Raw genomic sequence first — 26,196 nt, 5'->3', positions numbered from 1 at the left:
AAAAAAAAACTAAAAAAAAAAAAAAAGTGTGTGTGTGTGTGTGTGTGTGTGTGTGTGTGTGTGTGTGTGTGTGATGGACAATTTCATAATAATGAGGCTGAGACAAAAGTATAGAAAGTTCACGGCCAGGTATATCAAAACCTGAGGATCCACAATCAACAATCACATGACAATAAGTTTAGAGAATGTTGGACCCATGGAAAGTTCACCCGACCTGATGGGGCAAAGTGACTAAGGAAATACAGGGCCATCACAATTGGTATTCTGGCACTCTGGTTGTGAGCCAAGCCTTTGAGAATGGCAAAGCCATCTTTCCAGCCCACAGTTGGTATTCTGTATCTCTCTCTCAACCTTTTCCAGTAAAAAGGCACTCAATGGTCAGCCTTTCACCTGGCCAGGAAACTGCCGAGACCCTATGAGAATCCTCTTCTGGTGAGGAGGCATGAACAGCTGCTCACTGATTTCTTGTTTATACTGTCCTCAACCAGTCTAATTCTAATAGAATAGTTTTGAGTATCTGGCCAGGGAAGCAGGTGGGCTGACTGCAGACCTCCGCCTCACCTTCTGTTCCTCCAAATCTAATCCCCCAGCTCTGCACCAGAATACCTCCTGCAGCCCTCCCCCCATCTCCAGTGGACCCAACAGGTCTTCCCCTCCTAACTCCCATGCCCTGTGCACTGCTTTATTGCAGCCCCCAACTCCAGCAGGCGCTCTCTGGGAACCCACAGGCCACTCCCGCCAGAGCAGCAAGTAAGCTAACTGCACATCTTCACCTCTCCCTCCATCCCTCGAAGTCCAATCCCCCAGTCTCATCCCTGGCTCTTCAGCAAACATTCTGCTGTAGCCTCCCCTCACTTTCTGCCCGCATACCGAGTGGACTGACTGAGCAGATCCTGGTGGAACACTCTGCTTTTCTCCCTCTTGTGAAAGCCCGCTACTGCCCCCAGCCCCTCCCCATTCCTAAGTCCCAGGTCCCAATATCCAGAAACACATTTTACCTGAAATCCCCAGTGCCCGTACCTATCAGGACCCCAGATTTTCCTACAGGCAACAGTCTACTACACTCTCTTAAGAACTAGAAAAGAAACAGAAACCAAGGAACAAAACTTCCACCCAACAAAGACAAGATACCAACACCTAGAATTACAGTCTTCCCAACCCCAGGTGTCTAGACACCAGCATAAAAAAAAAAAAACAAAACAAAACACAGTAACAGCCAGAACAATCCATCTCCATAGAGCCCAGCAACCCCAGCCCAGCAGGCCCTAAATATTCCAACATAAAGACTTTAAAACAGCCTTTATGAAAAGGCTAGGGTCCTCACGTAGAGTCTGGTAACCAGATTCTTCAGTAGGAAGAATGCAAGGGCACAGTGCTGTGTTCTGACAGAGAAACCACTTCACAACTGCCACAGCGAGCTGACGGCCAACATTTAAAAACTGATGTTTAGTTCAATGGCAAGATGCAAGTCACACACATATGTCTGCTTTACAACTTCCTTTTTTTTGTTTTGTTTGTTTCTGAGACAGGGTTTCTCTGTGTAGTTTTGGTGCCTGTCCTTGATCTCGCTCTGTAGACCAGGCTGGCCTCCAACTCACAGAGATCTGCCTGGCTCTGCCTCCTGAGTGCTGGGATTAAAGGCGTGCGCCACTGGCTGCTCTACAACTTTCTTATAGGACAAACACACAAGGTGTGTGTACTGAGCAGCTTCTGGTCTCTCAGGCTCTCCAGCATCCGGCTAGTCAATGCTGGACTCTCCAGTGAGCCATATGAAAGCCAGCCTAACGAAGCTACTTTCAATACATATTCATTCTGAGTTCTAGTCCTCTGGAGAGCCCTGACACAAACAGTTTGCCTACTACAGCAACAATGACACTTAGATACAGAAAAGAGACTAAGTCAGACACTGAAAACGGAAACTCTGTCTGAAGGCCTGGCTCATCAGTTAAATGTGTGTGAGACAGGGGAGTGGCTGACAGCGGCTGCCACCTAGATCCAGCAGACCTTTCCTTGGAGATGTGAGCACAGAATTATCAGACACATCAATTCTGCATATACAAAAAAGAGAACCTCAATTTTTAGGTGAGAAATCTCCCAAATCTTGAATCTTGGCACTTTAATTTACACATTTAAAACACTGTGCAGGACAAAGAGGACACATCTTTGGATCAGATCCAATAGAGCCACCAACTTGCAAGTTGATCAGACTAACAGACAAAGGACTTAGTCTTGGGAGCCTGTGAGGACCTTTGAGTCAGTGATTCTCAAAACGTCCGTGTACACCTCATCTAGCTAATAAACGGTTAAGTGCTAAGTACAAAAAGCCCGGCCTACCAAACAAAGAAAGGCTCAGCTGCTCTGGCCCAGAAGGAAACCCTCCCTGCTGAGGAGCTTCTCCGGGCTCCCTTCTACAGTGACCTCACAGCACCTCGACATCACAGACCCACAACCACTGAGCTGGGCCAAGCCTGAGTATGTGCCAACTTCTTAGTGCAAATTATTTTGGAAATTCCCAAATCTATGCTGGATTAGAATCTAAATGTTCTTATTCCAGACTCACTGCTACTGTTACAATACTTATAAATCTTATAATTATCAAATGTTAAAATGAGCTTTTTCAGACACCACAATAACCCTGTGAAACAGCCTCCAGATGAAGGGTCGGACTCTGGGAGGTTAAGTAACCTTGGATAGTGACAGAGCTGTAAGCAACAGGAGGGATTGTAGCCCATGTGACCCCAGAGTCTGTCCTCTTGATCTTTACCCCAGTTCTTGCTGAAAATCACACTCTCAAACCACAAGCCAAGTAAAAATGTCTCAATCCAACAAGGATGGAGGAGGAATACCTTAGAAGAGGACTGGAAATCTACAACAGAAATTCACAGGTCACACATCAAAAACCTCAAGGTATGTTTATCATTCCAAATATTGTGCAGACCTCCTCAATGTGCGCAGGTAATTTTGGAACAAATACTTTAGAAACAAGCACTACTTCAAACAATGGGTCAGCCTGCTACTGAACTCAACATAGCAGTCACTTGAAAGCATGAACAGGATGAGAGTATTTTCTCAAGCTTTTGAAGTAAAAATCTCACTAGTAATCAACATTTTTCCAGAGAACGTTCATGCTCCATATTTGGAAACCAAATCTTTAGATACAAATACTAAAAGCCTAACCTGTGATAATCTTCACGTCCTTCAGTTTTATACTCTGAATTCCATGCTGTAATTATGTATATTTGCATAGGAAGTGCCATGTAAACTTCTGAACTGAGGAAATAGTCAAGCTCCACGGTCTCTTTAATTTGTTTTTCCTGCTTGGTGAAATATCCCAACTCTCTCAGTGATCCTATGTCTTCATGATCTCACTCATGCATTTTTCATTTTTCTATTGTATTCTCAAAGAAAGTCACACAGTAACAAAAAGTATCACTAATACTTTTGAGGGTCTAGCATTTAATAATGATTAAAAATAGTCCAGCTCGGCGGTGGTGGTGCACACCTTTAACCTCAGCACTTGAGAGGCAGAGGCAGGCGGATCTCTGTGAGTTTGAGGTCAGCCTGGTCTACAAAGAGAGTTCTGGGACAGCCCAGGCTACACAGAGAAACCCTGGCTCAAAAACCAAAGAAATAAATAAGTAAGTAGTCCTGTTAACTGAAGTTTTAACCTTCAGAGAAATGAAAAGCAGATTCCTTCAAGGGTCAATCCTCAGCTGGAACCCTAGACAGAGCTGCTACTATTGGTACCGGCAGAAACCAGGAAGAAGACAAGAGAAAAGGGAATTAACACCTCTACTGTGTTCTGAAAAAACCAAACTAAAACCAGCTAAAATAGAATAAACAGACCATGAGAACAAGAACAGGGGGCTACTTCACATGATCTTTTAACGGATGGGATATACTACCAGTACTTTAATTCTTACTAAATTCTAAATACTGTTGAACTACCTGTTGTCACCTTCCAAGACAATTTTCTGTCTCTGAGTCTCAAGGTATTCTCAGAGTGAAATGAGAGAAGATTCCTAGATGACCTACCTCTAAGGACATTCATGATAGCTCAAGAGTTTATGAAAAGCAACAGAGACATGAGCAGCAAAGCTGACCTCTGAAACAACGAAATGTGCTTTTGGCAGGCAACTCTGTCTTGCCTGAGCTCTAGCATCAGCATTTACTCTCCAGCTATTCAGCAGTTCCACTTTGGGGATCAACCATCTCTGCAGTGACAAAAGCCTGGCATGGTGACAAACACCCTCTGGCACGATCTTATCTACGTTCTGGCTCTTTTCGTGCCCCCCACCCCCCAAGATCTGAATCTGATTTTGCCAGCCTTGTCATTGAGTCTATATATTGTTGAAGCTTCATCCATTTTTCCCCCTAAAACCAGCCAACATGACTAACTAGTATGGAAATTCCACAAAGAATGGACTGTAAATGATCTCAGTAAATGGAACAAATTCTAGAAATGAGTTTCCAGCCTAACTGGAGGCCAAAAGCAGTAAGCATCCTATTACCATTTAGAGATGAAAATCTGGCAACATATGGGGCATAAATGGCAAACTGAATGAGTCTCGCAATCTCTTGGGTCCTGAGTACACCCGAGACAGAACCCTCCGATGAAGGAAAGATAATAGATCTTTCTGAATCAACTGAGTAGCTGCCATCAGAGAACTAGACAGCGGAGTGAAGACCTCGAAGACGGTGTGAAGTAAAGGCTCTAAGGGCGGCGTGTTTAGAGAGCAGCCTGGTTAGCGCTCTCATTTCTTGACTCTAAACACGAAACTTCAAAGGGACTGAGAGCCGCAGAGGCTGGAATACACAGTTGACCCTGCAGGCTGTCAATCTCTGTCAGCTGGATGTGCCTTTCTCTCATAGAAATCCCACAGTGACAGGGTTAGGAAGCCGTGAGACCCAGAGCTCCAATGAGGACGGTGACAAGGCCAGAGGGCTTGGAAATGCAGCCCTCTAAACCCACAGCCTCTGAGGCAAGACCTTCCTTCTTGGCAAGTTTTACTTTGTAAGAAGAAAGTAAACTGCCTCTGCTCCATTCCCATCACTCTTTAATGCTTCAACCAAGAGTTCCACTTTGACATAATCTGTGAGGGTCAAATCAAAACAAAATCCGAAAACAAAAAGCTAAAATTAGTTGCAAGACACTGTTGAGATTTACTTCTGAGGGTCCAGGGAAAGATAGAAAAAAGGAACACAATTTAAATACCAATATGTGTTGTGGAATATTAATTGAAGATGTGTTACATTTGTTTATGCTGTGGAACATTTGTTTAACGATGCAAAGATGTTGCATTTTTTTATGTTGCATTTGTTTAACTCTATGAAGTTGTTTTACTTTGTCTGTCTAAAACACCTGAGGGTCTGATAAAGAGCTGAATGGCCAATAGCAAAGCAGGAGAAAGGATAGGCGAGGCTGGTAGGAAGAGAGAATAAATAGGAGGAGAAATCTGGGAGGAAAAAGATCAAGGAATGAGAAAAGGAGGAGAGGAGGACTCTAGGGACCAGGACCCAGCTACACAGTCAGCCACGGAAAAAGAAGTAAAGAAAGATATACAGAATAGAGAAAGACAAAAGCCCAGAGGCAAAAGGTAGACAGGATAATTAGTTAAGAAAAGCTGGCTAGAAACAAGCCAAGCTAAGGCCAGGCATTCATAATTAGAATAAGACTCTGTGTGATTTATTTGGGAGCAGGGTGGTGGGCCCCCCAAAAGAGCTAAAAAATAAAACCAACAAGAATATGGGCTTGTTTCTCAGAGAACCTAGATTTGGCAAGCTAGCTTCAGAAACGGGGTTTCTGGAGGCTGGACAAAGGCAGCCCACCATCACCTGTCAACCTCTGTATGTATGCCTTAAACAGCTGTACCTAGCAAAAGTACCATCACTATCTTGGTTTCCTACAAACAATACCATGGGTGGAAGAGCCAAACACAAGCTAGTAAGAGGTCTTTTCTCTATCATGATAGAAAATTAAAAAGAAAATCAATAATGTAGATCAACAGGGTTTTCTGAGATTAGTGACACCATCAAAACAAGTAACCCTACTACTTGCCCATTTTAACATCCTAGGGAAACTAGATGTGTTCTTAGTAGTTGTCTTGAGCAACCCCAAGTGCATGGGTAAGGTTCTTTTCCAGATGTAGTTTCCTTACTACAATAAATTAGTGTTGCCATGGCACCTGTATGCAGCTCTAATCTGGCCAGTGCTCTTTAGCACATACAGACGGGCCAGTGGTACATCCAGGCTAACTTGCCTTGAAAGGAATTCTCAAAGAGTGGATTCTCAAGATCAATGGCACCAGCAACTCCCATGAACTTCTTAGAGATGCAGATTCGCCATCCATCTCAGATCTACTGATGTGGGAACTGGAGTTGGGACCAGAGAGCTACTTGATAACCTCTTCAGATGAGAACCATTTCTTCAGTTCTGCATCTCAATTTCCCTGCCAGAGACCCTGAACCGCATCACCATTTCACAGATGTCAGACTAGCCCATTATATTAAGGATGTAAAAGTGATGAGGTCATAGACCTATGCTCCAGATCCATGGTAACACATTAGAGCAAATAAACGGGTTTAATTCTACTGAATTAAAGGCACTTTCCACCTTGGTCTTGTACTGGTCCTAGTAGGGATTGAACAAATCAATGGAAAATCTAGAGAATCTGAATAACGTCTAGGTCACCAACCTAAGTCACTTCTATGAACGAGGAGCTATCAAACTCACCCACTCATGACGTCAGGTGTACCCAAAGGCATTCCATCTTCAAGCGGCTAAGCATGTCTTAAAGACATGGGCAGCATCATAAGCGTACTGTTCAAGTTCTTAGACTATCTACTGCTGCCGTGTTGCTGTTCTGTCCTAAAACGTCACTGATGGGCTGGGGTGCAGCTCAAGTTTGAACAGCTTGCCTGGCACGCCCAAGGCTCTGCATCCAAGCACCAGCCCCAGAGAACAAACAGCAGCAGCAGCAGCACTATGGCCTCGTGGAGAATTCCCTTTGACTAAATGACAAAAGAGGACCAGTAACAGTCTAGCTTAAACAAGCTGGCCCAGCCAAGAGTGAACTACTATATCATGTTAACTTTATTTAGAGAGAGCCCTAAGTAAACAGAATTTTAACTGTTGTGTCTTATCCACATTATCAGTTGGAAGATAGTTTGAGATAAGAAGTTACACTGATAGAATATGACTAATAGCATAACCAGATAGGGATATTTTTAAAAGAGAATTTGTTTTAAATTTAGCGCGCGCGTGTGTGTGTGTGTGTGTGTGTGTGTGTGTGTGTGTGTGTGTGTGACACATGCCATAGCGCACATGTGGAGGTCAGAGGCCAGCTTCTGAGTTAGTTTTCTCCTTCTACCATGTAGGCCCCAGGGATCCACTCTGACTAGGCTTAGTGGCAGTCACCTTTACTTGCTGAGCCATCTCGCTGGCCCCACACAGTTATTTTAAAGAGGAAGACAGGAGAACTTGTGACTAGAAATCTGGAAAAGCAGTATGTAAGCACATTTTTCCAAAAGGAGCCTATAATATCCAGTGGTGTGGCTGTGTGTGAATACAAGCCAACAGGTTTCGATGCAGAGGAAACTCTCAACCATGTAGACTAAATATCCACTCTGGACGAGAATCGGGTTTTTGTTTTGTTTTGTTTTTTCTCATTATTCCAAGATTTGATTGCTAGGCTCTGGAACAACGGGGTCACAGTAGCAGGAAGGTGTATCTAAATTCAATAGTATGACTTCCCTTGAGGTTGACCCGGCTATCACTGAGTGGTCGAGATGCCAAAAGCAGAGAAACAAACGGTCTAAAGCCCTTAATATGGCACCACATCCAGATGGACCATGCAGCTATGCACTGCCAGGTGAAGACCCTGAATCCCTTCCAGTAAGCATCTGCCCTCAATGAAATTCTATGCGCAGTTCTCCTAAGTAGACTCCTCCTCCACCAGTGTCTTGGGTGAAGCTGATTTCCTTGGAGCTGGGCTCCACTTCTCATCTGTCTGTTAAATAAGTTGCCCACCGCTCTACTAGTCAATTCCTTCCTGCCTCACAAATTCAGATGCCCTCCTTATCTTAGGAAGAATAAAAAAAACCCAAAAACCAAGGAGGCTCCTTTACAGAGTGCAAATAATCAAAAGCATATAAAAGAAATGAATCAATGATCAGATCAAAATAATATTAAAACAGTTCTAAATGTGTATTTTGTTTAACGAGCAGCTGTGGGCAGAGAGCAATCTAAGAATATAAACCTTTACTGAAAACTATAATGGAAAATAGTAAGACAAAACCAGATAGATTGTTTTATATTTCATTGATGCGCCACGAGAGCACGGAGGTCGCTCTTACTCAATATTGTATGACCGGTGTCTCTGGTTATTTACTGATTTATGCACTCAAATAATCTGTTGAATGGATGGATACCCGCTAGTCTCAGTGAAGTACACAGGAAAGGGCCTGGGGTTCAGTCCTACAAGTTCTGAAAAGTGTGCACTCGAATGTTTAACTGGGGTGCCGGCCGAGAGAAGGGAAGGTGTCGTACTTCTTTTGAAGCCTAAGCAGAGCGGTCCTGTGGCACTACTTTGGGGGGCTGTGTCTCGGTGAGTGCTCAAGAACAATTATCCTTTCACTGAAGCACGATCAGCATCCTGTCGGTAGCAGCCAAGCATCTGATTTTCATTTCAGAACGTATGCTCCCTACTCCTGGTCGCACTCAGTGGTGCACACAGAAAGAAGAAGGCTTCACTTCTGCTTTAAAGGGCACCAAAAAGAAAGCCGAGGTCTAGCGATAGTGAAGAGAAGTGAGAGACAATCAAGAAATCTGCAAAGAGACTGATAAAGAAAGTGACAGACCATAGGGAGAAAAGGAACACTGAACTCTTGAAGGTCCCCAATGCCAATTAAATGGAAACACTGTCAAGGTGGTTATAAAAGTCTGCAGAAAATTCTTGTGGTTTGTTTTGTTTTGTTTGTTTTTCAAGACAAGGTTTCTCTGTGTAGCCCTGGCTGCCCTGGACCTTGATTTGTAGACCAGGCTGGTCTCGACTCAGAAATCCTCCTGCTTCTTCATCCCCTGTGCTGGGATTAAAGGTGTGTACCCACATGCCTGGCCTAGAGTGAATTCTTTAAGAAAATCAATCTATTATGTATTGCTGTGTTACAAATGCTTTTACTTGCTTTTATCAACGAGTTCAATCTCAGACTAGTCGGCTTCTTTAACAAATGTAAAGTGAAGCTTCCAGACAATAAAAATTAAAAATGCACAACATTTCCATATGGATCTGAAAAATATTTCTTGGCAGGGAACATTATACCATTTAATTTATTTCCTTTGGAAAACTGGAAAAAATATACATACTACTGGTTGACATTAGATAGGCAACTGTCCAACATGGAAAGCTAATTCTGAGAAAACCATACATTCAGGTACCATGAATAAATATTAATAAATATATTATAAATACACAAAATGGAGAAATAAAACATATTATTACCTGCATTCCACATTTTCAAGGAAAGAAAACAATCACCAGTCTTCCCTCTGTGGACAGGCTCTGCTCTTCAGAGGGCATGACTGACAGCATCCTAGACTGGGGGACCTAGGAACAAGTGGGAGCCCTGTGCCTAGTCACAGACCCTTCTGTTCACATGGGGTCTACCTTTACTCAGTAGACCCAGAAGTAGTCGGGGGGCTTCCCCTGTATCTACAACACAACATCCCAAGGGAAAGTGAGCTGTGGGTCTCTGTTTAAAACAGCAGCTATGATACTTCTGACAGAGAACACTCTCAAGTGTTTCTTTATTTCACTACGACCCCTCTATTACTTGTGGGAGAGCCACCGCTGTTTTACCTAGTACACCCTAAAGCAAAGCAGCGGGGCCACACTAAACATCTGCTCTCCTTTACAGACTTGGGTATAAGAACGAAGGGAGGCGGTAAATGATATCAGGACAGAGTCCACTGGATTCCTCTAAAAGCACAAAAAAGCAAATGTCTAAAAAAGTCACTCTACACAGAAACATTTTTTTCTTAGAAGTCTGTTGATCCAGTATCTGTCCATTCCTTTTTTTAATTGAACATTGACACTTTAATATGGAAAGGAAGTTTTTTTGTGGCTTACTTCCTTTAAACTGTTTAAAAGCAGAGTGGCCACATGCTGGTCTAAACACACAACACATGACTCGGGTTCTGTCTGGACTTCAACAAAGAATAATACAATATTCCTGTTTCCATTTTCCCTAGACCAACCTCAGTCCTAGCATATGAAATCAGCTTCTCACAGGATGTCAACCTCCTAAGTTCTGAAGCTATGCTCTTGATAGAAAACAAAAGAAACATAATGGAAAACCAGCCGCCATTTGTTTTCCCACCAGGGAGAGTTGTTGCACAACATCCTTTATTACAAAGCCAACTTACTACTCAGAATCATAACTTAACTCTTTGTAATACACATGACCTTATGCTTAGCTAATAAAATGAGGAGGAAAAACTGAAATCTCTTATTTCAAGCAATTTCTGAAGCAAAATTAAAGAGCCATGATATCCCTGTCCGATCCTTTTGACTTGTGATAAATTTGACTAAAAACTCATATAGAGTAGGGTCTGGTGGTCCATGACTTCAATCCCAGCACTCCAGAGGCAGAGGTGGGTGTATCTCTATGAGTTAGAGGCTAGCCTGGTCAACATAGCAAGTTCTAAGCCAGAAAAAGCCATGTAGTCTCAAAAACAACAACAAAATTCACATGGTGGTGCAGGGTAGAGCTGGAGAGACAGTTCAGCAGTAACAAGTGCTTGCTGCCTCTTCCAGAGGACTGCAGCTCAGTTCCCAGTACCCATGTCCAGTAGCTCAGCACTGCCTGTAATTCCAACTCCAGGGGATATGATGACTTCTTCTGGTCTCTGGGGGTACCTACACTCACATGCAATACTTTCACACAAACATATGCACATACATATAGTTCAAAAATAATACGTTTTTTGACAAAGTTTCTCTGTGTAGTTTTGGTGCCTGTCCTGGATCTCGCTCTGTAGCCCAGGCTGGCCTTGATCTCACAGCGATCCTCCTGGCTCTGGCTCCCAAGCGCCGGGATTAAAGGCGTGTGCCACCACCGCTGGGCCATGAAAAAAAAATTTAATTCACATTCAGAGTCTGTCGAGATGGTGCAAGGAATGTCTTAGATATTTTTATTGCTGTGATAAAACACCATGACCAAGGCAACTTATAGAAGAAACAGTTTATTTGGGGCTTATGGTTAGAGGTTAGAGTCCATGACCATCATGGTGGGAGCATGATGACAGGCAGGCAGGCGAGGCAGTAGCTGAGAGCCAACATACTGATCCACGAGTAGGAGGCTGAGAGAGATACTGAGAAAGGTGCCAGTTTTCTGAAACCTCAAAGTCCCCCACAGTGACATACCTCCTCCAAGCAAGGCCACACCTCCTAATCCTTCTCAAATAGTTTCACCAACTGGGGAGCAAGTATTCACACATATAAGCCTATCTCTTAAAAAAAAAAAAAAAAAAAAAAAAAAAAAAAAGCCTTTCTCTTTCAAACCACCACGAGCAGTAAGAGTTGCAAGCATGGGAACCTAAGTTCGAATTCCCAGCACCCAAATAAAAAGCTGAGCATGGCTGTACATGCCTGTAATCCCAGCAATGGGGGCAGACAGGTAGATCCCAAAGGCCTGCTGGCCAGACATCCTAGACAAAACAGCAAGATTCCAGTACAATCAGAGACCGTATCTCAAGACAATGTGGAGGAAAGCAATAAAGACACCCAATGTACTCCTGTCTGGCCTCTTCACGCCACACACAAATGCACAAATGATTCACATGGAAAGCAAGTAAGATGCAGCCTAGGTAACATATTACTAAGAATGCAATGTACACACACACACACACACACACACACACACACTGTGCATATACACACATACAATTAATAATAAATTAATTTTTAAAAGAGAGAAATAAGATAGATCTCTTGACTTAACATGGAATTCCTGGGAGCTAAGAAAGTACATTTGAAGTAGGCATGGTGATTAGTGCCTATAATCCTAGCATTCAGAGCATGAAGGCAGGAGGATCATGAACTCAAAAGCAGCCCAGGATAGACAGCAAGTTCTAGGCCAGTCTGGAAAACACAAGAAGACCATGTTCACTAAAAAAGAAAAGAAATCCTGTGCTACTGGCAGACTTCTAACCCCTGCCACTGGGAGGAAAAGGGAGGAAGGTGTCTAAGTTTAAGGTCTGCCTGGCCTACAGAGAGGGTTCAAGACCAGACGGGGCAACTAAGCAAGATTCTGTCTCAAAATAGAAGTCTTTGCAAAAAGATGAGAAAAGAAAGAAGGAACAAGTGGCTGCCGTGACTGCCATGAAATTCCTCAGTCCATATCTTAAAACTAATTCACTGGAAATGTAACAGGAAACCTGGACAGCCCCAAGGCCAGGAGCGCTTGGTATTGTGGAGATGATACAGGAAGAGACGGTAATGTCAGTACTCGAATAAAGAGCAAAAACCCTTCTTGAGGGGTGCAGACTAAAACTATCTGAGAAAGAAGCTAGGAGAGGAAAAAAACAACTTTTTAAGGTAGAAAACAAACACTTGTCTTTATAAAAGTGCATGTAACAGAAACCAGTTGTTACTGTCTTCAAAAAGCCTTTAAAACACTAGCGTGTCCTTCTGGGCTGCCCCCGCCATCCAACACGAAGGAACTCAGGGTCAATGTTAGGAGTTTATAAGTCACTGTCAGCATTCAGACTTAAAATGCACATAGCTAAACACAGAGAGGAAGCCGGATGAAAATATAATGCTTGAAAAAACTCACTGAAAAAGTGGGTTGTAGAACATTATCATCAGAGAAAGCAAGAACAAAGGCTGTAATTATCGCTTGATGGTATTCCCACTACACACTTATGGCTCTGATTAAACGATGGAAGTCTCCCCGAATCGTTTGTGGAGTGTTCCAAGAACACCTCACAGGGTGGAGGATGTGGCAGAGTGGGGGAACTCGCTGCATTTGGGAGGGGCAGTGATCAGTCCTCAGTCTGATGAAAGGGAAGGAGAGTTTGCATTGGTTTGGAAAAACCCCTGAGAGATTACAAACCTGTAACCTGTAAATCTTTTAAAATGATATCTTAGTATTTAAAAAGTGTCCTACCCAGACAGGAGTCTAGAGCGAGGCAGTCAGACAATGGCAGACCTTCAAAGCAGCAAGAGCAAATGCAGCCACTTTAAAAAGCCCTATCTAGTTACATTTCTAGGGGTTTCTGTCTCTTAGAGGCAGCCTGAGGAAAAACCTTTACTGCCTTCAGCTTTTCTAGAGAGATTACAGAAACACACACTTGTCTCTTTTTTCCTTCATGAAACTTATCAACCTAACAGATCTGTGTGGCAGGGCAGGTTCCTGTCTCCACAGGTAGCTCTTTCTTCCCACAGCTCCCTGAGACATCTGCATATCTCTAAACCAGAGACAGGCGGGGAACTGAGGCACCTAAGGCAATCTTTAGTGTCACTCTGTTCTTTACCCTACCAGTGGGGTTTCTGCTCACAAGGAACTTATAGAAAACAACAACATCCTCAAATGCTATGCCTGAAAAAGTCACTTTTCAGTAAAACATTATCTTGAACGCCAAAACGTTTCAATAATTTATTTGCTTTGGAAAAAACTAAACCAAATGACAAGTACTTTTTAAAAAACATGTAAGTTTCTTCAATTTTAGCTCAAGCAATACAGATTAGACACTCAGTCAACCATTAAAAGAATTCAGAATTCACCATTTTAGAGACACAACCATCCAAAACTTGGAAACACAAAATATTTTAATCATCTGTAATCACTGTTCATTGTGATTTAAGCGAATTCGCTTCCTTTAAGCGAATTAACTAGAGGCCCCAATTGTACACAAAATACGACAGTGGGGTGGGATTTAATTTTCACTAGTAATTTGATAAACATGACTTGTGAAAAAGAAAAGATAAAATAATAGTTTAAAAAAACAACCTACGTATAAAGCAATTTTCGATAAAGGCTTCAGGAGCACTGACCTCCATTTTCACAGCGGCTTTTCCCTGGTCGTAATGGCCCATCAGGTTGGGGAAGAAGGTCATGTTGTAGGCCATCTTCATACATCTGGGCACAGTGATGGGCTCACAGGTGAAAAGGCTGTGTCCCCTTACCGCGGGCAGGAAGAGGCACAGCCACAGAAACCCGGGCCTTTCCATTTTCTTCGGACCCCCGACTTTACCACATGGCTTGGATTAAATCTCAAACTCCTTGCCTCATCAGAAGATTCTCACTCGGAGATAAAAACGTCCAAACGCCTCATGCCTTTATTTTGACCATTCTGAAGGAAGCCGCTTCCTGAAAAATGAGTTCTGGGGTCAACTGCTGTAAAAACAACCCCAAAAGTGTGCGATCAGCCACATCTGCCACACATTGAAATGTACGCCGAACTTCACTCTAGGTGACCGACCCTGGGGTCAAAAAACCATGGAAAACGTCCACCCGAGCCAGCTCCGTCCCCACCTGCCCCGGCATGGACCGCATCGGTTTGCTAAGGAGGCTTCAGTTCTGGAGAAGTGTGATGGGGGGTTTAGGATGGAACAACGCGGGGCAAAGGAGAGACGTGGGACGGGCAGGCTGGAGGCGAGAAAAGGGACGTGGGTGGTGGTCGCCTCGCTATGTGGGGGACACTGAAGCCCGGGGGGAGTCCCTAAGCCCCGGAGTTCAAGGTCAGCACCCTACAACAGCAGTCTTCTGCGGACACGCTTTTGCTGTTGTCCCCAAAGGCCCGTCTGTCGGGCCGGGTTGACCCGGGTGCCCCAGGAAGAGTGGGGCGGCCTGGAGACTCCACAGTGCCATCCACCCCCTTGGGCTGGTTCACCTCGGCACGGACCCTGCAGTGCGCTCATCCCATGCCCTCCTCACCCCGCCTTCCACCCGGTGCAAACCTTCCGTCGGCGGCTCCCGGGCTGGGGGGGGCTCCCCCGAGCCCGCTGCCCCGTGCCCGGGCACCTGTCCCCGGCCTGCAGCGGAGCAGCGGCGTCCCGGGGCCCGCGGGGACCCGGAGGGGACGCCCCTGCGGCGCCAGCCCCGGCCGCTGCTCGCCCGCCCCGTCGGGCCGGCCCGGGGACGCCTCACCTCGGGCGGCTCTCCCTCGGCGTCGCGCGGCCCCGCCACCTCTCACGGCCCGGGCGGGGGCTGGGTGGGGTGGGGAGGGGGGCAGCGTCCGGGCCTCGACCGCCTCCGGGGCCCCGCGGGGAGCGAGAGCTGGGCGATCCCGCGAGACTGCGCCGCCAGGTCGGCCGGGCAGGTTGGGGCTCGCGGCGGCGGCGGCGGCGGCGGCGGAGGCAGCGGCGGCGGGACCGGCCCCGCCCCGCCCCGCCCCGTCCCGCTCGCTCGCCAGCGGCCGGGCCGGTCCCCGCCACCCCGGCCACTCCGCAGCCGCAGCGCTGACCCCCAAGCTCCCCCCCCTCGGAACCCACTTCCCGTTGAACCGCGCGGGGCGTCTCCCCGGCGACTTGTTGCGGAGACCGGAGTTGGCCCGCATTGTCACTTCCCGGGGAGCTTGCCTTCAAAGCCCGTGAACTCGGGCAGGCTGGCAACCACCCGGAACGGCAGGTGCCGGTGGAATTCCAGCCCCGGCAGGTTCTGCAGCTTCCCTGCCGGGAAGGGCCCCAGAAACTCGACTGCTTTAGTCGACGCGGTGCTTGGTACCAGCTCTGCCACCCTCGCTTCGGATACGTGACCTAGAAGGGACGAGGGAGTGCTGAGAGCCCTCCCTATGTAGACGGGATAACTGCGCACACCCGATGGTTACTTGATGTTAGTCTTTCACAATCATTTAAATCTAATCTGCAGGACTCTGGGGTGAGGTCCAAACGAACTTGTAGAAACGCTTTGACAAATGCAAAGTGGCTTTTTTTGTTGTTGCTGTCCCTAATGGGGAGGGACCCCAAGGCCTTGTGTATACTAGTAATAGAATGCCTGCTATGTTGAACTACATTTCCAGCCTGTAAAGTAACTTGAGGCTGCTATTAGCCGAATCACTGAGATATAGAAAAATGTCACATTTCAGCATCTGGGATAAAGGACACCACTGAATAACCAGGATTTGAGATGGGCAAAACATTAAAATGGAGATGAATTTGGAGAAGAGAATTCTTTCCCAGCTTTATCAAAAGTTTAGGACAAGCCGGGCATGGTGGCACATGCCTTTCATCGCAGCACTCGGGTGGCAGAGACAGGTGGATCTCTGAGTTCCTGAGAGAGAGAGAAGGGATTCTATGAGCAAGGGACATTGAGATCGTGATGGGAAAACAGAGATGGCCAGCCAAACTAGTGGAGCCCCCAATGAGATTGGACTAGGCCTTCTGGATAGCCGAGACAGTTGTTTAGCTTGAACTGTTTAGGCTCCCCTCGCCCCCCCCCCCCCCAGGCAGTGGGATCAGGACCCGTCCCTAGCACATGAGCCAGCTTTTTGGAGCCCAGTGCCTATGCTGAGACACTTTGCACACTTTGCACTTTGCGCAGCCGTGGTGCAGGGAGGAGGGGCTTGGACCTGCCTCATCTGAATGTACCAGGCTCTGCTGACTCCCCAGGGGAGGCCTTGTCTTGGAGGAGGTGGGAATTGGGTGGGTAGGTTGGGGAGGAAGACAGGGGGAGGGGCAGGAAGGAGAGGGCATCTGTGCTTGGCACGTAAAATGAATAGAAAATTTCTTAATAATAAAAAGAAAAAAACGAAACAAGAACAACAAAAAAAAGCATAGGACAACTGTAAACGCCGAGGCAGTGTTAAAGAAATTTTAATATTATCTTAATCTTAATATTATTAAAAGCCAGACAGTTTATTTACTGCAGAATGGGTTTCTATGCAGGATGTTTCCGTGTGGAAAATTAACCTTCTACATGGGAAGAGTATTTCTCACAAAATTTTTAAGGCTCTATATAGAAGAAATATTTCTCAGCTGGACTCGGAAGGCTGAGATATGATCTCAAAGTCAATGCCAGCCTAGGTTACAGAGAAAGTTGAGGGTCACCCCAGGATACATAGTGAGCCCTTGTTCAAAATACAGAAGGGAAAATTATCTGTAACTGCCTTACAAGCTTTCTGAACATTTCTCTGATCGGGCTAGAATACCTGAAGCAGGTAGTGGCATTTTAATGTGATACATTGGAAATCCATAAACATATACTATGTGATTTGGAGGAGAAATGCCATGAGTTTTTTTTTTTTTTTTAACAGAAATGCGGTCTATTTTTATCCCTAATTGCACTTAATTATATAGTGAGTAGTGATACAGTAAAATGATTGGGGACATTTGAGGGTGGATGTGGAACATTCAAGCAATTATCTGTATCATCCTTGTCTTTCAATATAAAAAGCTCATTTCAATGGCATCAGATTAAGAGCACAAACTTGGGAGTTCAGAATTACTGGCTTCCAAGCCTAGCTGTGTGACCTGGAGCCGTGTGAACTTGGACATCATCATCTAACACACAGATTTTTTTTCTGACAGTGATGGCTTTGCTCATCTTTTCCTTCTCGGTTTCTTCATGTTTCTCTGAGCCAATGCTGGGGGTGTGGTCACTGAAAGTTGAAGCAGACTTTCACTTCTATCTTGAAGCATAGTTTTTCCAAGGTAGATGTTTTTTTTTTTTTTTTTTCTTTCTTAGCATGTAAAGTATTCCACCCTACTCTCCTTTCTGCACTGTTTCTGATCCGTTCTTCTCTGGTGAATTTTCTCACTCTCACATCTGCTAGCTGTATGTTCTTGACAGATATTCTTTAGCAACTTGAAGAAGTTCTCCTCCGGTCCCACTTTGCTGAGAGTCAAATTTTGTCAAATGCTTCTCTGGATCCATTGATGTGATCATGTGACTTCTCTTCTTTAGCGTATTCATGTGATGAACTTTATACAGTGATTCTAATCTGTTGAACCAGAGGATGAATGGTGGTTGTGACATATGATGCTTAACTGTTGAGACTTGCTTTGTGACCGAGTGCGAGGTCAGCTCTGGAGAATGTCCTGAGAGGTGCTGAGAAGAAGATGTATTCTTTTGTGTTTGGGTGAAATGTTCTGTGGGTGTTCGTTAGGTCCATTTGATTCATAATGTCTGTTAGCTCTATTATACTTCTGTTTAGTTTTTGTCTGGATGACCTATCCATTGGTTAGAGTGGGGTATTGAAATCTCCTACCATCAGTGTGTGAGGTCTGGTGTGTGGTTTAAGCTCTAGTAACGCTTCTTTTACAAATGTGGGTGCCCTTGCATTTGGGGCATAGATGTTCAGAATTGAAATGTGATCTTGGTGGATTTTTCCTTTTTGATGTGTATGAAATGTCTCCATCTCTTGTAGGCAGACTTTTCTTGGATGGCCAGACCCCAAAATAATGACACAGAGACTTCTTATTAATTATAAAAACTCAGGCTTAGCTTAGGCTTTTCTCCAACTAACTCATAACTTAAATTAACCTATTTCTGTTAATCTATGTTCTACCATGTGGCGTTTACCTTTTTTCAGTACAGCACATCTGACTTGCTCAGAGTCTGCTGGTGAAAGTCCATGGGCCTAGATTCCTCCTCCTCTTCCTCTCTCTTCCAGGAAATTCCACATATCCTTTCCTGTGTAGCTATTGGCCTTTCAGTTCTTTATTAAACCAATCAGAAGGCGCCTTAGGCAGAGACACAGCTTTACAGTGTACATAATACTCCACAACATTTCCCCCTTTTTGTCTAAATAAAAAAGAAAGGGTTCAATTCTAACACAGTAAAACTATATATAATAAGAATAATTATCAAGTGAGAATTACATTCACAATGTCCAGTCCATTTGTATTTGGCAATTTCAGAGAAAATACTGTATTATCTATCCTGTCTTGATGAGTCCAAAGTTTTATATCTAGACCATCTTCTATCACATCTTGTATTACCAGCCTAAAATATCCTTTTAGACCTTAAAACGTTTTCTTAAATAAATAAATAATTTAAGCTTTTATGTCTCTCACTCTCATAAACTTTACATCTCTTTTGTAAGTTTCTTTTTTGTTATCTCATTCAGGATCTAAGAAGGAGGCAGCAAAGTACCATAGTTCTGGTTGGTACTGCCTACGATACCATGCTTTAAATCACTCCACATGACACACCCCCCAAACATAAGAAGGGGCCAAAAGGATTTGCTCCCACGATGCCATGTGTCAGGCCCACCGCAGGGTGATTCACTGAGGAAAGAAAAGAGTTAACTCAGGAAATGCTTATGGGTCTGGGGAAATGGCTTGGAAGGCTGCTTGGCTGACAGTGTCTAAGGTGCCAGGCCGGGTACTGACACTAAACTGGAAATTCCAGTGGATGATCCCCCACCCCCACTTTAATCCCAGCACTTGGGACAACGTCACTGATTCTCCAGCTTTTCCCTCCCCTTCCTGCTCTAACCACTTGCCTCTCCCCTCCTGCTCCCAGCTTTGTTACTTTTACTTATGAAAGCCACACTGGTATGCCAGGAAGCTTCTGCTCCCCCCATTGCGCTCCCATCACACGGAAAGAGACTCCTTTCCTCTGTGATTGGGGTATTTCTCTCTGACAGGTTTTTTGGTCGGTTTGGAGACATCCCGGATTGAAATTCTTGTTACTGTGACACTTACATCCTCTGCTTCCTCATAACTGCTCTCAGCTCTTTCCTGGAACTCCTTCATTATCCCCTGAGATCTGTCTGCACTCTCCAATTCTTGTTTAACCCTAAAAATCTTTTCCTTGCCATTTCTCCTTGCTTTCTTGGGATCCAGCCTTTGTAGTTTGGAATGAACTTTTCTCTTTTCACACATGGGGTGGCTATTCTGATTTCTTTGCTGAGTCCATTTTCATTCATGGTGCATTATAAAAGGATTAGTAGAGTTGCCAGTCTCTCTACAGACTGCATCCATGATTAAAAGTTTTATTTTGATACAAAATAAAATTCAATTCAAAATCATAATTTTTTCAAGGCTAATGCTAACAGAGATGAAACATAAAGTCTCAGTCTTATAAAAGCTATTAACCTATTGTAAACTATTAAGGATAATTAAAAAAATACAAGTTAATGATTAGTCACCTTATAAAAATGATCAAATTCTTTAATATGTTCAAAATTATGCTTATGGTCTTGCTAAATAATAATGTAATTAATTATAAAAATAAGCCTTTCTTAGCCCTCTATATAAGCTTTAAAAGTTAAGTCTAAAACAAGTAATTAAAAATAAGATAAAGTTTTTATTAAAATATATGCTTCAGAGAGCTACAAGATATGGCATTTAAAATGTTTAAACTTCCAATAATAGAAAAAACTCCCCCATGGCTTGCTTGTTGCCAGAGCTTTGCTCAAACTGTGAATACTTTTGGGTCGATCACCCTACTTTGCCTGGTCAAGATGAGGTCAATCCTCTAAGCTGCTCTTCTATAGAAAAAAAAAATCTCAGACCTAGTTCTGACACCCAAAGGCCTGTGCTGCTCTGTATGACAGCCAAAAACCTCTAACAAAACTATGGAGACCACCAGAGCCTGTCTAGGTAATAGGTGTCTGTCATTTTAATTGATACATAGACCATTTAAATTATATTTCCAGTAATAGTTTGCCATTTTCAGATCCCTAAGGATAATGACTGACTGTAGCTTTGGGGGCAACAAGAACCCAGTTCCTTCAGCTGCCATCTCAGTAAAATGTAAAATGTAAAAATCATCCCACAGGCTTCACTTCCCTAAAGCTACTACTAGGTCTAAAAACATTTTGCTTTGCTACCAGATTCCTAAAAGAGATAAATTCACCAAACAGGTTTCAAAATAACTTTTTATTATTCCTTTATTTCAAGTAAAATGACTTACAGTTAGCAGTTCAGTAATCAACCACTGATCATGGTAAACAACTGGATTTAAAAAGATGGAGACCTTATACAAGGTCTAAAGATATAAACATAAGCTATATGGATCTAAAAAATGTTTTGTGGTTAAAAAAATAACTTAAGTATGTAAGTACAAGTTATGGAGATCTAAGGATATGAAGGCTTGGGTGGTGAGGGTCTGAAAAGGTGTTTTGAGGTATGTGGATATAATCTGTGAGGATATAACAAGATGGCTTAAGGTGTATAAAAATGTTTCAGATTTCTTTCTCTCACTATGCTATTGTTATATTAAAACTTCAAAAGTTCAGTGTTCTAACATTAACCAATAAAGTTCTGATAATCTATTAATCTAGCTCTGGTATGCTGTGGGATGGTCTGTATGTAAAATTGCTCTGATTGGTCAATAAATAAAACACTGATTGGCCAGTGGCCAGGCAGGAAGTAGGTAGGACAAGGAGAGAGGAGAATTCTGGGAAGCGGAAGGCTGAGGCAGGGAGACACTGCCAGCTGCCGCCATGACCAGCAGCATGTGAAGACACCGGGAAGCCACCAGCCATGTGGCAAGGTATAGATTTATGGAAATGGATTAATTTAAGATATAAGAACAGTTAGCAAGAAGCCTGCCACGGCCATACAGTTTGTAAGCAATATAAGTCTCTGTGTTTACTTGGTTGGGTCTGAGCGGCTGTGGGACTGGCGGGTGACAGAGATTTGTCCTGACTGTGGGCAAGGCAGGAAAACTCTAGCTACACTGGTAAACACCAACTACTTATTATCAGAGTCACACGCTCAATATTTTAAATTTCCCTTTGGTTGTTTTCTAAATATAGAGTTAAAAAATGCTTCTCAATGTACTAAAAACATTTGTCTGATCTATATACACCCAGTCTTCTAGAAAAAAAAGTTAATGCTTTTAACCAAAATTATTTTAGGTTTACAAACTTTTACTATGACTCAAAGGCATGAATCTACTGCCTTTTCTACAATGTGAATTTCATTACAGACTACAAACAATGATAATGCTAACATGCTAAAACTTTTGCCTCTTTAAAAAGACAAAAAGAAAGCCGGGTGGTGGTGGCACACCCCTGTAATCCCAGCACTCAGGAGGCAGAGGCAGGTGGATCTCTGTGAGTTCGAGGCCAACCTGGTCTACAGAGCTAGTCCAGGACAGACTCCAAAGCTACAGAGAAACCCTGTCTCAAAAGAAACAGAAAAAAAAAAGAAAGAAAGAAAGAAACAAAGAAAAGAAAGAAAGAAAGAAAGAAAGAGAGAGAGAGAGAGAGAGAGAGAGAGAGAGAGAGAGAGAGAGAAGGGTTCTTATAAGCTTCAGGAAATCAACGTGGATCCTCCTCTTGGGGGTCAAAATGGACTCCAGATAAGTATTGCCAATCAACAAACCTGTTTCTCCACCTGCCTACTCCTGGGAGGACGCGACCTTTTGAGACACCCCTCCCCCAGCTACCAGGAATGTGGACCTGGAAATTTCAAATGTACATCTAAGAAAAAAAAAAACCTCAAAAGTCTTTGGAAACAAAACTTTGTTTCCTGCCCTTAATATACATCTGTTTCAGAAGATTTCCAGTTAAAGACTAAAGACTGCTCCACCTGCTGCCTGTACGTTCCCTAGCACACTGATGGTCTCGCAGAGCCTGGACAGCAAATGGAGCAGTCTGCTCTTCCCAACTTGGTCAACATTCCAGACTTTTGGGTCCTCCATCGATGCCCCAGAGTCAGCAGGAAGTAGGCATAGACTATAACATCACCTGTTGTCACTCATTCAACAGGAGGACTGGGATTTTGAATTCCAAACCTGGGACATATGACTGAGGATCCGAGATTGATCAAGGTGGTGAGGTCACTCCTCCCTCTCTGATTTTGGCTATGATTGCTCTACTCTCCATGCAGATGGCGCTATCTTTATTACCAATATGTGCTGCTCCGGAACAGTTCTGGAATTATGTCCCAGGGCTACCTCTGTTTCACCCTGCAGCTTGGGATTTTGAGGAAGTGAGAGCGACAGTTAATGACTCTAGGTTGATGGGGGGATAAATGTTCTTGTTCATTATAAGATTTCTGGTCTTCTAAACTATACAGGACGTGCAGATGCCTGGCCTGTCTACTTCTCAAAGATATTACTCCTGAGTCAGGATGTGTTTCTTTCTCTTACAGGACGTTGATATCTAACTCCCCTAGAGGAAGTAAGACAATAAAAGATCTTTGGTTTTTCTCTTTTGTCTCAGGGACTGATAAATCCCTCTCCTCTCAATTGGCTACTAATAAAGAGAGTCTCCCCAAGGGGTTCTTGATTGCTTGCCCCAGGGCAAATGGGAGTCTGTTGGTCCTGTTATGGGGCATTCAAGTTGGTATTTGTGGTTTTTTCTTATGGAGGTGTTGCTTATTCCCTTAAAGACATTCAAGATAAAATTTATGGCTGGTCTGTTTCTAGTCCCTATGTTTTGGCCAAACCTTCAACTCATCCTGTTCTTCAAAGACATTTAACAAGTTATTTGCGGCCACCAGTTATACTTAAGTTAGAAGGCCTCTGCAGTCCTCCACAGTCATAGGTGGCCTTCCGGCCTGTGTCACTGCCCCTTCTGCTGTACTGACAGGTGGAAACTTTGGACCTTTGCATATGGAAAAACCAAATTCTACTTATGTTATTTCTTATATTAACTGTGATATTACTAACTGTATTGATCATACTTTTACTCCAGGTAATTTCCTAATTACTAGACAACCTCTTTTAGTTTTGCTGCCTGTAAACTTATCATTGCCTTGGTTTGATGTTACTGGTATATATGCCTTGGAGACTGTTTCCCAAACTTTTTCTCTTCCAAAGTGATTTATTGCAGGTTTGATTTGGGGCATTACTGCCCTGATATCTATTGTAGCTTCTGGGGCAGCATCTACCACTGCTTTGGTACAGCAAGTACATACAGCTAATCATGTTAATAATTTATCCAAAAATGTTTCCCTGGCACTTGTGACACAGGAAGGTACAGATAAAGTATTAATGGGTAGGGCTGATGTTTTATAAGAAGCTACATTATGCATGTGCCCTCAAATTCAAAATATAAAAGTCAGACTCATGGTCTCTTGTCATACCGCATAGAAATGGATTTCTGTTACTCTTTTGCAATATAATGACACTAATTTTACCTGAAAGTAGATTCAGGCACACATTTAAAAAATCTGAAATACTTCTGATTAGATACTAATATTCGTGATTAACCATCACATGTCTATTATCTCACACACCCACTTTGCTGCCTCCTTCCTTTCTTCTATCCAGTCTTATGTTTCTGCTGAAGATTTTAGGACTTTTATTGTTAATCTGGACATTACAGTAGGACTATTTTGATTCTTGTTATTCTTTTTCTAGTCATCATCAAACGTTTGAATTCTGCCTTGTGTGATATGACCTGTTAGGTCTGCCTCATTATTTTAAAAAATAAAAAGGGGAGAGTTGTTGGGAGCTGTGCATCCTAGTCTCAGATCAGCGTATGACTACCTGTCCAACAGGTGTCCTCAGGGCAAGGCACCTGTGGAAACGGACTCTCACTTGGCAAGGACCACTAGTCCACGGGACAGCATAGGAATTTGCAGCTTATGGGTCCTTTTCTCTTTCTTTATATTGATGATTCTTTGGGTGGTTTTTTCAGTTTTACTTTTTCAGTCGAACATGCAACAGCTGTAATTTTCCCTGGAAGTTCTGTTCCTTTTCAAATATTTTCCTGTAAGATTCAGCAGAGTGTGAATGCTTCTTAAATCTCTTATCTGGAATTACTAACTACAGCTTCCAGCCCTGGAAACTTTTCTGACTCAATGGAGATAGCTAGGTACACATGAGAACACAACACTTGGAACATTAACCGTACGTATTTCACAGTTCAGGAAAGGAGAGCAGGGCGTGCGTACACAGACTAGGGAGAAAGCCTCGGGAATACACGTGGTGCCAACTGTTGAAAGTAAGTTCCCTGGACACCAAGCGTAGAATCGTTGGTAGGATCTGGTATGCTCCAAGAGGGAAAAAAAAAAACAATACAAAATAGGGGATGGATAGATCCATCTTTACTCTACATAGGAGTTTATATTGACGAAAGAAATATGGAATAATGAGATGAAAAATGAATGCTTTCTCAAAGTCTAACTTTTACAAAGAGATTGAGACATGGAACCTCTTGTAGAAAAGGGAACTGTCTAAAAATATATCTTACAGACATGAAAGAATTACCTGGGTTTTAATATTGTCCTTAAAGCATTGTGCCCATCACAGTGACATATCTTTACCCAGTGTAACCAAATATCTCACAACATATGTGTGTGTGACAACATATGTGTGTATGGGGGTCCATGCAGGGGAGTGCAGAGGCCAGAAGCATTGGATCCCCTGGAGCTGGAGTTAGAGGCAGTTGTGAACTTCCCGATGTGGGTGCCGGAAACTGAACTCAAGCCGTCTACGAGAGCAGCGTGTGTTGTCTCAATGGTTAAGCCATCTCTCCAGCTACAACAGTTATTTTTATCCCCTGTTGAAGTATATCTGATAATTAAGGCATTTTATGTCTACATTCATGAGAGATACTTGTCTGTCTGATGCTTTTGTCCAGATTTGATTTTGGGTAATGCTGCTTTCATAAAATGTGCTGGAAAATATTCCCTCTATTTTTAGGGAATTAATCTTGACATTATTGATGCCTAGCACTAACCTTGGAAATTCTTGAGCATGTGGTTTTATTTTTTTCTCTGTTCCTTTTTGTTTTTACCCTTCTGCTACTCCCATCGAATAAATGTTACTTTTTAGCTGAGCCAGTTTTGGATATTACATTCCATTGCTTTTCTCTTTTTGGTTTTACAAGTTTCTATTGATTTATCTTGAGCTCAGAGCTTCTCTCCTCAACCATGTCCAATCTACTGATATTAGTGAACCTATCCTAGGAATTTGTTATTTTTATTACAGTAGTTCCCTTTAAAAAGATTCATTTATTTTTATTTTGTTTTGCCTGCATGTATGTATGTACATGCACCTTGTGCGAGCCTAGTGCCCACAGAGGTGAGAAGAGGGTGTCTGATCCCCTGCAACTGGAGTTATAGGCAGTTTTGAGTCACCACGTGGGTGCTGGGAACTGAACCCAGGTCCTCTGCGAGAGCAGTGAGTTGTCCTTAGCTGCTGAGCCAACCCCAGTACCGGCAGTGTTTTTTATATCCAGGAAATCTTAATTCTTTCTTCCTTAAATTTTTTTGTGTCTTTCCTACTGTTTTCCTTACAGTCCTTGGCACAGTAACTGTGGTTATTTTAAGGTGCCGGTCTATTAAG

General features: G+C 43.4%; 1 protein-coding gene across 3 annotated transcripts in view; it reads right to left on the bottom strand.

Moving 5' to 3' along the window:
* Fzd6 (frizzled class receptor 6) overlaps nt 1-15,280 on the bottom strand; it is a 34,348-nt gene extending 19,068 nt beyond the window's left edge. The window contains exons 1-2 of one of the 3 annotated variants that reach the window (XM_037197744.1): nt 15,151-15,280; nt 14,055-14,397 (exon numbers count right to left, since the gene is read on the bottom strand). In XM_037197744.1, coding sequence (XP_037053639.1) covers nt 14,055-14,231 — 177 coding nt within the window. In that variant the 5' untranslated portion in view covers nt 14,232-14,397; nt 15,151-15,280. Of the gene's footprint in view, nt 1-14,054; nt 14,398-14,960; nt 15,058-15,150 lie in introns of those variants that run through there. The other 2 variants (XM_028879232.2, XM_028879233.2) reach the window with 2 other exon arrangements.
* Between the last annotated feature and the right edge of the window lie 10,916 nt (nt 15,281-26,196).

Source organism: Peromyscus leucopus, chromosome 20, assembly GCF_004664715.2.
Source record: "Peromyscus leucopus breed LL Stock chromosome 20, UCI_PerLeu_2.1, whole genome shotgun sequence".
NCBI classification, from domain to species: Eukaryota; Metazoa; Chordata; class Mammalia; order Rodentia; family Cricetidae; genus Peromyscus; species Peromyscus leucopus.
The sequence above is the reverse complement of the archived record's forward strand: the minus strand, read 5'-3'. Positions and strand labels throughout refer to the sequence as shown.